Source organism: Gracilinanus agilis, chromosome 2 (assembly GCF_016433145.1).
Source record: "Gracilinanus agilis isolate LMUSP501 chromosome 2, AgileGrace, whole genome shotgun sequence".
Classification (NCBI taxonomy): Eukaryota; Metazoa; Chordata; class Mammalia; order Didelphimorphia; family Didelphidae; genus Gracilinanus; species Gracilinanus agilis.
The window spans coordinates 347013186-347029055 of NC_058131.1; the positions used below are offsets into that span (position 1 = coordinate 347013186).

At 35.7% G+C, this 15870-nt stretch overlaps 1 protein-coding gene across 2 annotated transcripts in view; it reads right to left on the bottom strand.

The window, feature by feature from the left end:
• Positions 1-15870, bottom strand: part of PHF20 (PHD finger protein 20) — a 127731-nt gene that overhangs the window by 49948 nt on the left and 61913 nt on the right. For both annotated transcript variants that reach the window (XM_044664352.1, XM_044664351.1), the window contains exons 5-9: positions 14995-15074; positions 10467-10851; positions 8993-9100; positions 8159-8338; positions 6811-6990 (exon numbers count right to left, since the gene is read on the bottom strand). In XM_044664352.1, coding sequence (XP_044520287.1) covers positions 6811-6990; positions 8159-8338; positions 8993-9100; positions 10467-10851; positions 14995-15074 — 933 coding nt within the window. The remainder of the gene's footprint in view (positions 1-6810; positions 6991-8158; positions 8339-8992; positions 9101-10466; positions 10852-14994; positions 15075-15870) is intronic.

Genomic DNA, 15870 nt, shown 5'->3' on the forward strand with positions numbered 1-15870 from the left:
AGTAGTAAGGGGGAGGCAACTGGAGTTAAATGACTTGCCCAGGGTGCATAGCTAGGAAATATCTGGGACTAGATTTGAACCCAGGACATTCTATATCCAGTCCTGATTCTCTATCCTCTGAGTGACCTAGTTGCCTCCCTATATTTATTTCTTAATGATGTTCTAGGCCAAGAGTTCTTGGTGTGGGATGGATTTGGCAGCACTTTAGTAGACTATACTTAAAAAAAAAGTTTGCAAACTAAATGATTTGAAAAAGTTAAAATTAAAAAAGTTAAAGGAGAGTTAAGTAAAACTTAAATTTTGTCATTGAGTTTTTAAGTTTATAGAATTATATATGAAAAAGAAAAATAAAATGAATTAGGAACTATAGTAGAATAGAGATAATGAACACTTTTTTGGAAGCAAATTATGTGAATGCTATTGTTTCTGTATAATTTTGCTTCTAAATAGTTCAAAGCTAACACTAAATCACATGTAAAGGATATAATTATAACTTAAAACTGAAAGCTTTTCATTAAATAGTTATCACATTATGGCAGACATTGGTTTAAATACCTAGAAACTGCTTTCCATATTTCTCCCCAGCTAAAGAGCAATTCACACCAAATCAAATACAGAGATAAGAGGGGAAAGGCGACACAAGTATATGTTTTTTTCCAAAAGTGACAACAACAAAATACAAACCATAGTTTGGAATGTTTATCTAGCAAATCAACTATTTCTAGGGATAAGAGCAAAAATAACACACACAAAAAAATAAATAAAATAACAACAGAAGTTATAGTAGAGCCACAACAGGACTCTCAGAACTCAGGGTTCTGTCTTACAGAGACAAAGAAGAACACAGAGAAAACTGTTGTAATATTTTTTAAGCACAAACCTTTACTTTCTGTCTTGGTAACAACTCTAAGACAGAAGGGGAAGAGCTAGGCAAACAAGATTACATGACTTAGATAGGGTCACATAGCTAGAAAATGTTAAGAGGTCACATTTGAATCCAGATCCTCCTGATTCCTGGCCTGGTGCTCTATTGACTGTGCCTTCTAGCTGCCAGACTTTATCACAATCCCCAAACATGCCATAACAATAAATACATTAAAAAGCAGAGAATAATCTTGTAATGTTCAAATTGTTTTAAATTCACTCTCACAAGGAAGAACACGAAGGTTCGAAACATGTTCTGTGTAATGGAATTAAATGACAGACTAATCCACAAACTGCTAAAAGAATGTACAAATTAGCATAAACAAGAAATGTTAAGAAAGGAAAGTGAATAAAAGAATAATTTCATCTTACTTAAGGTATATCAAACCTTTTATTAATACCATATCTTGCCAGCTGTAACTTGACTACTAAAATAAATATGAGGGGTGGGGGGGAGGGATGAGGGGGATGGGAATAGCTTAAGTATCTCAGTGGATAGAGCACCAGGCCCCACAGTCAGAAGGACATGGGTTAAAATCTGTCTTCAGACACTTCCTAGCTGTGTGATCCTAGACAAGTTACTTACCCCCAATAGCCTAGCCCTTTTGCATTGGAATCAATAGTTAACATTCATTCTAAAACTGGAAGGCAAGGGTTTAAAAAAATTCTAATAAAATAAAATAAATTCTGGCCATGAGCTATTCCTTTACTGTCTAGTCCAATGGTTCCCAAACTTTTGTGGCCTACTGCCCCTTTTCCAGAAAAAATATTACTTAGCCCCCTGGAAATTAATTTTTAAAAAATTTTAATAGCAATTAATAGGAAAGATAAATGCACCTGTGGTCACCACCGCTCCCTGGATTGCTACATCACCCACCAGGGGGCGGGGGCGCCCACTTTGGAAATCACTGGTCTAGTCTAAGCAAATAACAGTAATAAAAACAAGGAAAATCTAAGATTAAGGCTCCCTGAAAAAAAAAGGAGGTTTTAGGGGGCAGCTGGGTAGCTCAGTGGATTGAGAGTCAGGCCTAGAGACGGGAGGTCCTAAGTTCAAATCTGGCCTCAGTCACTTCCTGGTTGTGTGACCCTGGGCAAGTCACTTGAACCCCCATTGCCTATCCTTACCACTCTTCTGCCTTGGAGCCAATACACAGTATTGACTCCACGACGGAAGGTAAGGGTTTAAAAAAAAAAAAAAAAGAAGTTTTAAGGTCACAAGAAAAGTATAATCATTGGAAAAAAATTTAAGCTACTGCTTTCTAATAAAAACTAAAATATTTAAATACAACATTGCTTTGGAAAAAGACCTAAAAGTAAACAAAAAGGAATGTATAGACAAACTAAAATAAACATTATTTTAGTTTGTTAACTAAAGTTAAGTTTAGTTAAAGCAACCCTCTCCTGTCCCACCAGCATATCTCCAGGCTCTAGAGAGGGTGTTATATTGGAAGAAGAACAAGACTCTCTTTTCAGTTCTGGAAACAGTATCCTATACTATGCAAGGACTGAACATTACAGAGACAGGGGACACTGTGTTATGACCAAATATTCAAGCCATGGAAATGCTTAAATTGAGAGTCTAGTGTTACTTGAATTTATTATTAAATAAATAGCAGTATTTAGGCTGTCTCTTCAACTAGCAAACTAACCCTCCTCACTTCTAATTCTTGGAACCCCTACACTACTACTTCAAGAAATAATCTCCTCTAGCAAGCATTTCCTAACAATGTCCCTTGTTAGTACTCTATGTCTGAGAAAGTATTACTTTACTTTTCTTTTTTATTCCCTTAAACATACATGTACATTGTTTCCACATGTGTTGTTTCAACACAGGAAAATAGCCTCTTTCAAGACAAGATGGCTGTTTTGGTCTTTGTATAACTTCCTAGAAATAGTGTTGAGTACACAACAGGCATTTAATAAATGCTTGCTGACCAATTTAATACTTACCACAAAAAGCAAAAATTTGTAGGTAAAAAAATAAAATTAAATAAAATTAGCTCTTCTAAACTAAACCAGAAGTTGGGTATGACACTGTTTCTGAAAATAAGTGGCCATGGCAGCAAGACTTTATATCTTAAATTGGGAGAGCTAGTCACAACCTATCAACAAACCAAAAAAGCACAAGCAATGGAAAAAGCACTGATTCAAAGTCCCAAGGAAACGCTCCCTTGGATTCTCCTGCCCAAAAGGTGCCTACCTCTCCCACAACAAGAATTTTAAGTTAGTAGCACTTAACAACTAAAATGTACTAATTCATCAATCCAGAGATTACATTATTAGAGATATGTCTCAAGGAGAATATAGGCAAAAATCATCCCATACACACAAAACCAGTCATAGCAATACTTTTATAGTAGCAAAGAACTGAAAGCAAAGCAGAAGTCCATTACTTGGAGAGATAGCTAAAAATCAATGTGTTAAACAATCTATTGGGGCAGCTAGGTGGTTCAGTGGATAGAGCCAGGCCTAGAGACGGGAGGTTCAAATCTGATTGAGAACACTTCCTAGCTGTGTGTGACCCTGGACAAGTTATTTAATTTCCATTGCCTAGCCTTTAACCCTTTTCTGCCTATTAAATAGAAGATGGAAGGTAAGAGTTAAAAAAAAAAATCAACATTGCTAAAGCAGAGATTAAACCATATCACTCCTCTACTTGAAAAGTTTTAGTGGCTCCCCACAGTCTCTAAGATGAAACATAAACTCTTCTGTTTAGCATTTTAAAGCCCTTTCCAGTCTGGTTCCAGGCTGATTATACATTACTCTCTCTTATATGCTCTATGCTCCAGCCAAACTGTCCTACTTACTGTTCTCCACATCAAATATTCTATATCCAGCATACATACCATACTGTCTGCTCCCCTTTTCGGCATGTTCTTTCTTACCTCCTCACCTCTGCCTCTGGGAAACTCCACCTCCTTTAAAGGCTTAGTTCATTTGCTATATCCTAAAAAAGTCCTTTTCTCGCTATTCCAGTTAACCCCACTTATACACACATTTTTTATTTTGTGTGTATCCTAGGAACACATTGTATCCCCAAATAGCAGAATAGCCCCTTAAGAGCAGGGACTATCTCATTATTGTATTTATATTCCCAGTCCCAACAATAATGGTGAACATATGGCACATATGCCCAAAAGGGCACACAGAACCCTCTCAATGGGTACCCCTGCAATAGCTCACCAGAGTCCATTACTAGAAAGCCAGAGGGGTTTGGAGTAGAGCTGTTGCCCCCCCCCTCTTCATGCACCCAAGGTCATTTCTCAGATCATCTACCCCTCTGCCCAGCAGCTTAATATGAGCACTTCTTCCTTTCCCTGTCTATGGTAAGGGGGAGTGGGGGTGGAGCAGAGGGCAGGGTATGGCACTGGGGGGGTGGGGCAGGGCCAGCACTCCACCTCTAAAATGTTTGCCATCAGTGGCCCAGAACAAAGTAGGTGCTTATTACATGCTTAGTGATTGATTTAACATCCAATCTAGCCCCCTCCCAATTTATAAATGAGGAAACCGAATCACAAAAGTTAAAAAGACACATCTAGTGTTACAATGGGAGTAAACCAGCAGAAGGAGGGTTCAAACCCCAAATCTGATTCCAAATCCAATGCACCATACTGACTCAACATAATAAAAATAGGAATAAGCCAATCTTTTCAAGCAGTTTTATACAGCAGCTATAAAGATCTAAAGAATGTATTAAGAACAAGAAGTCTAAGTTAGTCTTTAAAACTTGTTACACTAAAAAAACTCTCAAAAATTTGTTGATGGATTTTTGTAAGAAAATAGATTTCAGCTTTATTGTCTATATAAAACATGAATTCCAAATGAAGAGTTATACTTAATATTTGAAATTAAACTTTAGGGAGAAAAAACAGAAAAGGCCCACACATATAGTAATTCAACATTATGAAAATGCTATTACATTTGGCACTATTTATTTCTTTAAAATGACAAGTATATTAAAGTTATATCAAATAATTTCACAATCTAGTCTTACAGTACCATAAATGCAAAATGGGATTTACATATTTTTAATGTTTTAACTTGCTCACTGAATATCTAGGATATGCCAGCTATATTTTTATTAAGCAACCTTTCATTATACACTCCCTGGTTTCTTTTTAGCCTGTTATTCCCCAGTTGTGGTATCATAACTGCATACAGCCTTCTCCTATTTTCTAGTGTCTGTCTCAAAAACGTCACTTGGGTACTCCCTATGCCAGCAAACTAGACAATCTATCAATAACTCAATCACATTTATATAAACTATACATCTAGGTTCATATGTCCACTGACAGTTGATCAATATTTATTAGGTACCTACTAAGCAGCTAGTTTGCACAGTGGATGGATATCTGGGCTTAGTTAGAAGACCTGAAATCAAATTCAGTCCCAGACACTTACTGTGTAACCCTGGACAAGTTGCTTCACCCTGTTTGCCTTGGTTTCCTCATCTGTCAAACAAGCTGTAAAAGTAAATGGCAAACCAATCTATTATCTTTGCCAAGAAAAACCCCAAATGGAATCATAACTGAAAAGACCAAATAACAAAAAATGTGCCAGGCACTATGCTAAGTAACAAAGAAAAGCAAAAGATAGTCCCTACAATCTAATGGTGAAGATGACAAACAAACAAACAACTATTAAAAACCAATTATAGGGGCAGCTGGGTAGGTCAGTGGATTGAAGGTCAGGCCTAGAGACAGGAAGTCCTAGGTTCAAATCTGGCCTCAGACACTTCTCAGCTGTGTGACCTTGGGCAAGTCACTTGACCCCCCCATTGCCCACCCTTACCACTCTTCCACCAAGGAGCCAATACACAGAAGTTAAGGGTTAAAAAAAACCAAACAGTTATATACTGGATAAATTGGAAATAATCAACACGGTGAAGGCCCTAAAATTAAGGACTGGTAAAGACTTTCTACAAACTTTTAGGATTTTAACTAGGACTTAAAGGAAGGCAGAGAAAGCAGGAGATGGAGAAGAAGAACGGAAAGCTGAAGATGGAGAGGGAGAGAGGGAAAGAGAAAGAGAGGAAGATAAAGGTAGGTAGAAAGAGAAAGAGAGAGGGTGAGAGGGAGAGACAGTCAGAGAAAAGGAGACAGAGAGAGTAGAAGGGACAGATGGAAAGAGAGAGAAACACATTTAACGCGTGAGGGATCACCAATGAAAAAACTAGAGTCAGAAGAGCTTAGATTGTGATAAAAAATCCCAAATACCAAAAATATTTCTCACAAGACTCTTTTCATCGGCCCCAAAAGTTATAGCTAAAAGCATCTCAGGAACTCAGTTCATAGTTAGGTTCTAGATAAACTCTGAAGTAGAGATGGATGCACTACTACATATTTTCCCTTGAATTCCTCCATTGAAGTAATATTAACTATCACAGTCTACATCCCTGTTGGGTTCTGCTAGAAAGATGAGTTGCCCTTTAGGTTTTGGGGCTTTATGATATTTTCAAGATATGCTCAAATTTATATTATAAACAGTTTATCTTTCTACTTCAACTTTCAATCTTCACAAATATACAAAGACAAAATTAATAATGCTTCATCCAATTATTTTTAGAATAGTCAATATTTGGGAGAAGGAAGAGCTTAGGGAGAAGGAAATATATTGGTTTAATAGTCAAATGAAATTTTATAAGTGCATTAGCTGATGAACTGCAATCACTATTTGAAAGCAAACCTCATCACTTGCAAACTATACACCACTTTAAATATACTATCTGAAAAGAGAAAATTCATTATTAGTAGTTAAGCATAATATGTTTAAGCAAAGCAAAGAAATATGTACTATTAGAAGATAATCATGAGAAAGTTCTTATCAGTAACTCGTCACAAAATAAAAAATAATCAAGTATTATATTTATTAGGACTAAATCTGAACCTGTTACAGCAGAATTCTCTTTCAATTCAGCAAGTGGAGAGACTAGTTCACTGTCTACAGCTTTGTCTTCCATTGAATTGCAATTCAAATCAAACACTGCAGTCTCCAATTCATCCACAAAGGACCGGCTTGTTAGTTCAGATGAGCTTTTATCAGATTGGACAGGAGATTCTAACTGACCTAAAAGAAAAAAACAGAAGCTTGGCAACCATACATTTGCAAGTCAAAAAACTACACAAAAATTATGGAATAGACAGTTGCACAACAAAACATGATGAAGACAGCCAGGTACTTTCTACTAAGGTTTAACTTTCACAATATGCATAAAGTTGTTAAATACCAAAGCTAACTTAAGTAAACACACAATTAACAAAGGATGAGCAAGAAATAATATAGCAAGAAATAGTCACTGAGGAGAAAATTATAAAAGAAAAAAGAATAGTAAATACAATCTAGGTTTGTTTTATAGTGGCAGAATCACATTAGTAGTATATATCTAAATCAACTTTCTTAAAAGTCTTGCCATAAGAACAGCGAAACCTGAATATAACATTTGGAAAATCCATGTACCAATTTAGTAAAGCAGAATGTATCAGAAAATCATTACAACACACTGAAGAATTTGATTTTGAGGGGGCAGCTGGGTGGCTCAGTGGATTGAGAGCCAGGCCTAGAGATGGGAGGTCTTAGGTTAAAATCTGACCTCAGACACTTCCCAGCTGTGTGACCCTGGGCAAGTCACTTGACCCCCATTGCCTACCCTTACCACTCTTCCACCTATAAGTCAATGAAGTTAAGGGTTTAAAAAAAAAAAAAAAAAAAAATCTGACCTCAGACACTCCCCAGCTAGGTGTACCTGGGCAAGTCACTTTACCCCCCATTGCCTAGCCTTTACCACTCTTCTGCCTTGGAACAAAAACACAGTATTGATTCTACAGAGGAAAGGTAAGAGTTAAAAAAATTTTTTTTTATTTCAAAATGGTCTCTTATTTGTTTAAGGCATACAAAAAAGTGTTGTTTTTTAGAATTTGGGTTTTTTCTTTTGTTTTTAAGCCCTTACCTTCTGTCTTCAAATAGATACTTAATATTAGTTCCAAGGCAAAAAAGCAATAAGGGCCAGGTAACTGGGATTAAATGACTTTCCCAGGGCCACACAAATAGGAAGTGTCTGAAGCCTGATTTGAAACCAGGACCTCAGTCTCTACGCCTAGCTCTCTATCTCTATCTATAGGGCCACCTAGGTGCCCCTACCCAAAGGTTTAATAAACTTGTTAATTTCCCTAATTTATACATATCATCCACCAGAAGAAGAAAAGCAAAACTAGAGGACAGACAGGTACTTACTTACCTTCTTCTGGTTCCTTGGCAAGAGGCAGAGTGTCTTCTGAAGGAGCACTATCAACCACATTTGATATGACCACGTCTGCATCTAGGATCTCATGGCTTCCACTATTAGAAAGCCTTGATGATCGCCTCCTGGTCAAGTCTTTGTCATTGTTTTCTGGGTATGCTTTTGACTTTTCCTGAGCTAAAATCCATTAACAGAGTTATAGTCAACTGAGATTAAAAGAAATACCAAAGCTAAGAGTGACTTTCTAGGCTAGATTAGCTGCTGCTTAAGTATCTAATAGAAAGGATTTTGGAATCTTGTTACAATACACAAAACATTTTCCCATTTTATGCCTTTTAAGAGGATGTGGTCTTCATGCACTAGGAAAATTTTACTTGTGTAAAGATTTTGTTGTCTGAAAATACATGATTGAGGATCATTCACAAATCCTAGCTATTAAAGTCTATTTGGAGACTCTAAGAGTCCCAAATTCTAGTTCCAATTTTCAAAGTCAATAATATGGTTTATACAGAATTTTGCTCAGAATGAGACACTAAAGTAACCGATGTCATTAAATTTATATCATTGTATAATCAAAATCTAATGTACTATACTTTGAATACAAATATGATGCTACTAACCCTGCCTCAAAATAGCCTATGGCTAAATATTTGTTATTCCAACATCAAATAAGGATTTGCATCAGCATAGCTCCATATCCTACTATGGAATAGCTTCAAATGTACAAGACAACTGAGTAATTTAAGATAAAGTTGTGAGTTTAGCTTCATCGAAACGATGTTCTAAACAACCAAGCTAATTCTCTTTCTTCTGCACACACAAAATACTCACATAAATTTTTTTCAAGCCTGGGGCGCTTTAATGGGATTTCAGTTCCTTTTGATATTTTCCGTCGTCTTAATTCCAATGTTATTGGTTGCAAAGTTTGGGAATTTGGTTCTACAAAATCAATGCAAATTTTTTAAAAAGAGAGGAAAACCAATGTCTTACTGAGAGCCAACTTCATCAATACATTTAAGTGCATACATCTTGTCATGAAAATTACCTTAAAATCAGCTAACTTGCTTGATCTCAAAAAAGCAAATGCAAATTTTCTTGTTCCTTCAATGTCACCTTTTATAAAGGTAGGAGCTTATCAATCATGTTATCCTTAGAAGAGCTGCTGATACATTACAGATGCCCACTTAAAGCAGCATATATTTTCCACTTCTCTTTTACATTTTACTCTTTCAACTCATCCTTCAATACACCAATTCACATTCATATTCCTTAAAGAATCTTTGAGTTCAAACATGTCAAAAAATGATTAATTTCCTTTAAAGTGTCAAAAATGCTATGACAACTAGCTAAATTAATATCTGATGATGTAATTATTTTTTTAAACCACTTCACCTAACTCTTAGTATCATAGATCCAGAATTGGAATAAACCTCATTTGGAGGCTATTTATATTTAGCCCAAACTCTTCATTTTACTGAAGTGGAATTTGGAATCTGTTCTAACAGAATTTAATCTAATACCATGTATGCGTTGGATCAGAGAATACTGTTATATAGAATAGACTGTTACATATTTGGAAAGGACCAGAATCATCTACTTCACCCTATCATTTTACCGACAGGAAAATTGAAGTCCAGGAAGTTATACACAAGTATAACTCTAACTCAAAACCAGATTTCCCAAGTTCTGTTTTGATGTCCTTTCTGCTATAGCATATTAACTTCTGTCTAGGAACACAGAAAAACAATCTCAAGGACTGATTAAATACTCCTCCAAAATTGCTCCTGGATTTCAAAGTTCATGCTATTCCCCTATCTGAGTTCTAGTATATCTTTCCCCCCCTAGCATATAAACACTCCTCTTTCAATGTGGACCTATTGTATTTACAACTTTTGAATTAATTTTGAAATTCTTTTCCTTGCTGAAGTCTTAAGTTAAATTTCCTTTTAGCAGTTGAAATTACTCAAATATGCACAAGCAAAAAGTATATGGGTTTGCTGAAATATTTTATGTCAACATGAGTTTCTTCTGCATAAAACTGAAGTGCCCAATGCAACTGCTGCATATGACCTGCAAAAAAAATCTATTGATTTGCTGATATCACTGCATAAAGACATCAGTACAACTCTATTTGCATGTTTATATTCATAAAAACATCACCTGGACATTACGAAATATTTTTTCCAAGTCAGTAATAATTGTTCTCTAGTTGCCACAACTGCATTTCACCAACAATGAAAGCATTTCCTACAGAAAAAGTCACGTTGGGTTTTCTGCACCCATACACATGCACTTCAGAACTCACCAGATGGAGGTATGGAAGGGGGTCGGCCTCGTTTTCTTTTAGGTTCCCTTAAGTTCTCTTGTGTATTCTTCACAATGTCATTCTCAGGCTTCTTGTCTGCCTGCGTCTCCGCAGCATATTCTCTATCATTTTCCGAAATATTCTCCTTGTCCTCTTTCTCGTTCTTCAGCAGACCTTTTTCAGACCCCTTCCCTTTGTCAGGACTGACTAGCTTTCCTTCTCTGTCAGGCTGTCTGGCTCTTTTTTCAGCCTTTAAAGTTTTATCATCTTTCTCTTTTTTAGCATGAGCAGACACTTTTCTCTGCTCTTTAAACTTCTCTTGGTTTTCAGGAGATGAGAGGCTTTCATTATCTTTTTCTTTAGGCCTGGCATTGCCCACAATATTCTAAAACAGGCAAAAGCAGTGAGAAATATTTTGTGATTACTTACACTTTTGAAACGGAAGGTTTTCACAAAGGTTGAAAGACAAATAAAAATAAGAATATTTGTTCTATCTCCATCTAATCTGACATTGTTCAAAAGAACTATTTGAATACTGTTTTTAAAACACTTCCAAGGCTTAAAAAAAACTGGCCATACACCTATATTTCTGATAAGTGATGGGTTTGAAATTCAGTTCTCCAATTCTATAAAGCATTTACTACCTTATGCAGAAATTGCTATGTATTATAAGTAGTATACAAATCTATACTCATGATTTTTAGAAGTTCATCATCAGAGAGCCTTTTAAAAATATACATATAGCATACAAACTCTTATTTGGTCCTTTTGCTGTGATTATTATGTGATGCACAGGAAAATTACCTTTAGCAACTGAAGGGTGAGTGCTTTAAATAGCCATCACCATTCTCTGGTCTAAGCACCTTTATGTGGGAAGCCATTAAGAGAAATTAGAATCTTAAATAGATATTTTATCTGGACCCCATCAAAAGGTCAAGATAGCCCGGCAGAGCAGTGTGTTGAACCCCAACTACTCTTATCAGGGTAAGTCTGGATTGGGTAATCTAAGATAAAAATCTGAGATTCCTCTTGTGACTCCTTTTCATATTTCACACCTTTTCTTAAAAAGCAATGTGGTCTTACTGAAAAAGCTTTGAGCTCTTGGCAAACCAACAGTCAAGAGGTTAACATTCTTCCCCTTTGCTCAGGAATGCAGCTGCTTGGTAAAACCAAGGCTGAACCCTTAGCAGGGGCAGTTTGCCCAGATTTAGAATAAACTGATGGGTCTAAAAAAAGTTATTTGAGACAATGAAGGCCAAAAAATTCAGGGGCTTTTCGTCCTACCAAAATGTTCTCAGACTTGGCTTGGTGATAACAAATATAGCTGATAGTTTAGCATAGGTTTTATCTACACCTTGAAGCTTCTAAGGCTTTTGTTTTGTCTATGGTAAAAATACAGCTCTGTGTAGCTGTGGGAAACTTTCCTTGTGCTTTTGAGTGAAAGGGATCTTTAACTTCATATATAATAAACCTGTGACTACACTGTACCTCGGAGCACTTTGAGCTAACAAGCCGTGCTTCCAATCTGTTTCATTCTTTACATCCGACAACTACCCTAGGCCTCTCAAAACATCTCTGGTTTACAGAGCAGGACCTCTATACCTTTACTAGGAAAGAGTCTATGAAACGTGGTGGTCATGCTTAGACTAAGAGCCTATGTCACGTGTCCTGGAAAATTTTCATCTCTGTTTTCCAGGAGCAGACAGTTACTACCCCTCAGGTGTATCTATCTACCTTATAATACAAGTAACAACAATAAAACTTCCTGAATCCAGTCTCTGAACCTTCAAAATCACAAGATGCTTTCTCTAAATGCCCCTACCTTAAGCAAGAAAAACAGAAAGCCTACACAGGAAAAAGAAGTATTTGTCAGCCCTCGTTCCAAATAACAACTTTGGAGACAAAACTCAGTCTGAAGATCCAGGATAAGAATCCTAGATAATAGATACCTTCACAGTCTAATGTCCTAAGGCATGGGAGAACTTGGAGCACAGAACTCTAAGACTGACATGACAGGTTCAATTGTCCTCTTAACCAAAAAGGGTATGACATGGTTAGTCCTTGGCAAGGAAGGATCTAGGTATTTTCACCATACGTGAGATAGGAGGTGGAAAAAAAAATTTCCTATAACCTAAGTCCACAGGAAAGAATGACATTACAATAAATAAAAAGTCTTTCTGAGATAATAAAAAAATTTTCCTAATCTATTATTCATTTTAGTTAATTTTCCTTTTTTGAAACCAACATAAAGATGCTAAGAACAATGAGAACAGAGAGCAAAATGTACCCTTTTGGACCAATTAATGTACTAGATGAAAAGTTCTACATGAAGGCTGTCACTTAAACGTCTATAGTAGACCAACTGTGCACAGATAAAATGGGCAAACAACTATATGGTGCAATCTGAGAAACAGCCTGCCATACGTGCCCCCTGACACCAAGTCACTGGATAATAAATTTTCTTCTTTCATTTGAGTCTTTCTGTCTACCTTTCTTTCTTCCTATGGATCTATTTCTATCCCAGGTGGCTAGTCCTAGATCCAGGGCAGTGGCATCAGAGAATTCTACTCTTTAAGGAATGCCTTTAAGTGCTTATCATCTTCAAATGCAAAGTAACTGCTACAATACAAGCTGCATTTAAGGAACCCAAATCTTTGAAACAACCTTTCAAATCTCAGTCTGCCTAGGAGCACCTCGCTGGAAATTAGTCGAGTATTCAAATGAGTGATGGGCAGATGCACATCTGGTCAAAGATTGAGGTAAATGAGAAGTAATACCAATACACTGAATGAAAATTTGGGAGAAGGTTCTTCATATAGGATAAAAAACCAACAATAGTTCTACAACTATGTGGCCATTTTAATCAAGCTTTTAAAATTTATTTTGTTTTGTTTTCCTTAATTACCTAAACTAGTCAGGTTAACTAGTAAAACTGTGTCTTAATTAATAAAAGTACTAAAGGAAGTTCCGATTTTTGTTTGTGTTTGTGTTTTTGGTTTGTTTTTAATAAATTCAAGCCTAGGCCAGGACTTGAAGAATTCAGCCTAGAGGTCAGACAACAAAAAAGAAAGGCTATCCCTCAAAAAGATCTAGGGATGAACACATTAGGAAGTACAGAAAAACTTTTCAAAATGTGTTCAGGGCATAGCTTAAGAGTAATATTAATTACACAGGGAACAAACCACTTTCTTCTTTTAAAAAAAAAAAAAGTGTGGGGCAGCTGGGTAGCTCAGTAGATTGAGAGCCAGGCCTAGAGACAGGAGGTCCTAGGTTCAAATCCGGCCTCAGACACTTCCCAGCTGTGTGACCCTGGGCAAGTCACTTGACCCCCATTGCCTACCCTTACCAATCTTCCACCTATAAGTCAATACACAGAAGTTAAGGGTTAAAAAAAAAAAAAAGTGTATCTGAAGCCCCCCACAAAAATTATTTGCTTTATAAATCCCAAATAAGTGGCCTCAGACACTCCCTAGCTGGGCAATCACTTTATCAATCTTCTCTCTTGGAAGACAGAAGGAAAGGATTTTTAAAATAAACAAATATCCCACATAAGTAGAACCTGAATTAATGAGGTTTTATTGTAACTAAAGAGTCCCCTTTAGTCCTTAGGATTTAGTCATTAAACAAGAGAGAAACATCAATTAGAGGAATACCAGAATTTTTAAGTTGTCTGCTTCTCAGTAGATTAGCTATTTCCTTTTATAATGTAACATACATTTAAGAAAAGCATTATAATATAACATACATTTAAGAAAAGCTTTTACTATACTATAAGGCAAATAAAAGCATTTAATTATCAAAGTATGAAACCTCATGTGGTGAATCACTATTGAGAACTATTACACTGACTTACCACTAAAGAAATAAGTAGATTCACTGGATAATTGATATTTTTAGTAATTTACTAATAAAGTTCATTGAAAATCTGGGTTGTCTTTAAATGTTTCAACAATTAAAGCTAACAACAAAAATTGTAATTCTAGAAACAAACAAAAGTCAACACTACTATTTTTAATTTTTTCTCCCCAAAAGTTTCATTAGGTGATGTGTATAAAATGTCAGGTATAACAAAAAAATTCCTGATGGATTCTAGCAAACCACAGTATTGGGGAGGAATTAATCATGTTGGGCTTAAGAATGAGGTAAACAAAGAAAATAACAGCTATTGTTTGAGGGCACAGAAGCAACCTAAAAAGTAATGCTCTTTATGTCTCTTGAGGCAACTTGCTCCTGAGTGAGTAAGTTTTAATCTGAGTGGATAATGGTTTTACAAGAGGAGAAAGGAAGAAAGGAAGAGATTAGAAAAACAATGAAGTTGACAGTATTTGTGTCCTAAAGAATCTGAGTTAAAGAGAATTATAAATCAACCCCATTACCAAGTATTTTACCCAGAACACCCTCAAATGAGAAATCTGTCAAACTAATAAACATTTTTACCACCTCATAACAAAGCTAATGTATTTCATTTTTTAAGCAACTAAAACATTAGAATTATTCAAACTACATGCAAAGCACAAAACTTTCTCACCTGATCTTTGGAAAAAGCTTTGACATGAATATGTTTGACAGTCTGAATTACTCCATCATAAAATTTCACAGTATAAGTACCTAAAATTCAAACATACATGAGTTTAACACTTGTATTTCAATTACAGAAACAACTTTTCAGTGTTCAAAAACACAGAAGGGTCATCACATACTCATTCACAAGAATTATCACTTGGGAAATATACTTAAACCATATTCGTATTCAAAAGAACCCTATTTGTGCCTTCATTAATTCATCTGCCAGGATAAATATTTTAAGCATTAACTGAATGTAAAAAAAAAATCTTATAAAATATATCCAAATATCATGTGTAAATTTGTTTCTTAGGTGCTATTTTTAAAAATCACTTGAAATTTTCACTGTAAAATACCTAAAGAGTAGGGGAGTGCTACTTCTTTGCTGGGGTAGGAGGATCCTGGGTTTAAAATAGTATTAGAATTTTTTATATATTGGGTAGTTTTGCTGAACTTTTTTCCTTTTTTATTTTTTATTATAAGGATTAGTTTTCTGGAAAGTAGAGTATAATGGAAAATGTAGGTAATACAAAAAAGTACATAAAAGTTTATTTTAAAGAAGAAAAAAAAAAGGAAAAAAAAGAAGGAAAGAAGGCAAATGTCCAGTTGTTTATACAATAAAGTGAACATATACAACTGGAGAAACACCCTTCTAGATCTGTGGGTAGCCCTGAATAGCTACAATTCTTTTTTTTTTTTAATGTTATTTTGAATATTTTCCCATAGTTAAATATTTCATGTTCTTTCCCTCTCCCCCCAACCTCCCAAACCCCCCTTAGCCAAAATACAATTCCATGGGGTTTTACATATATCATTGATGTAATAGGTATAGGCTTTAAAA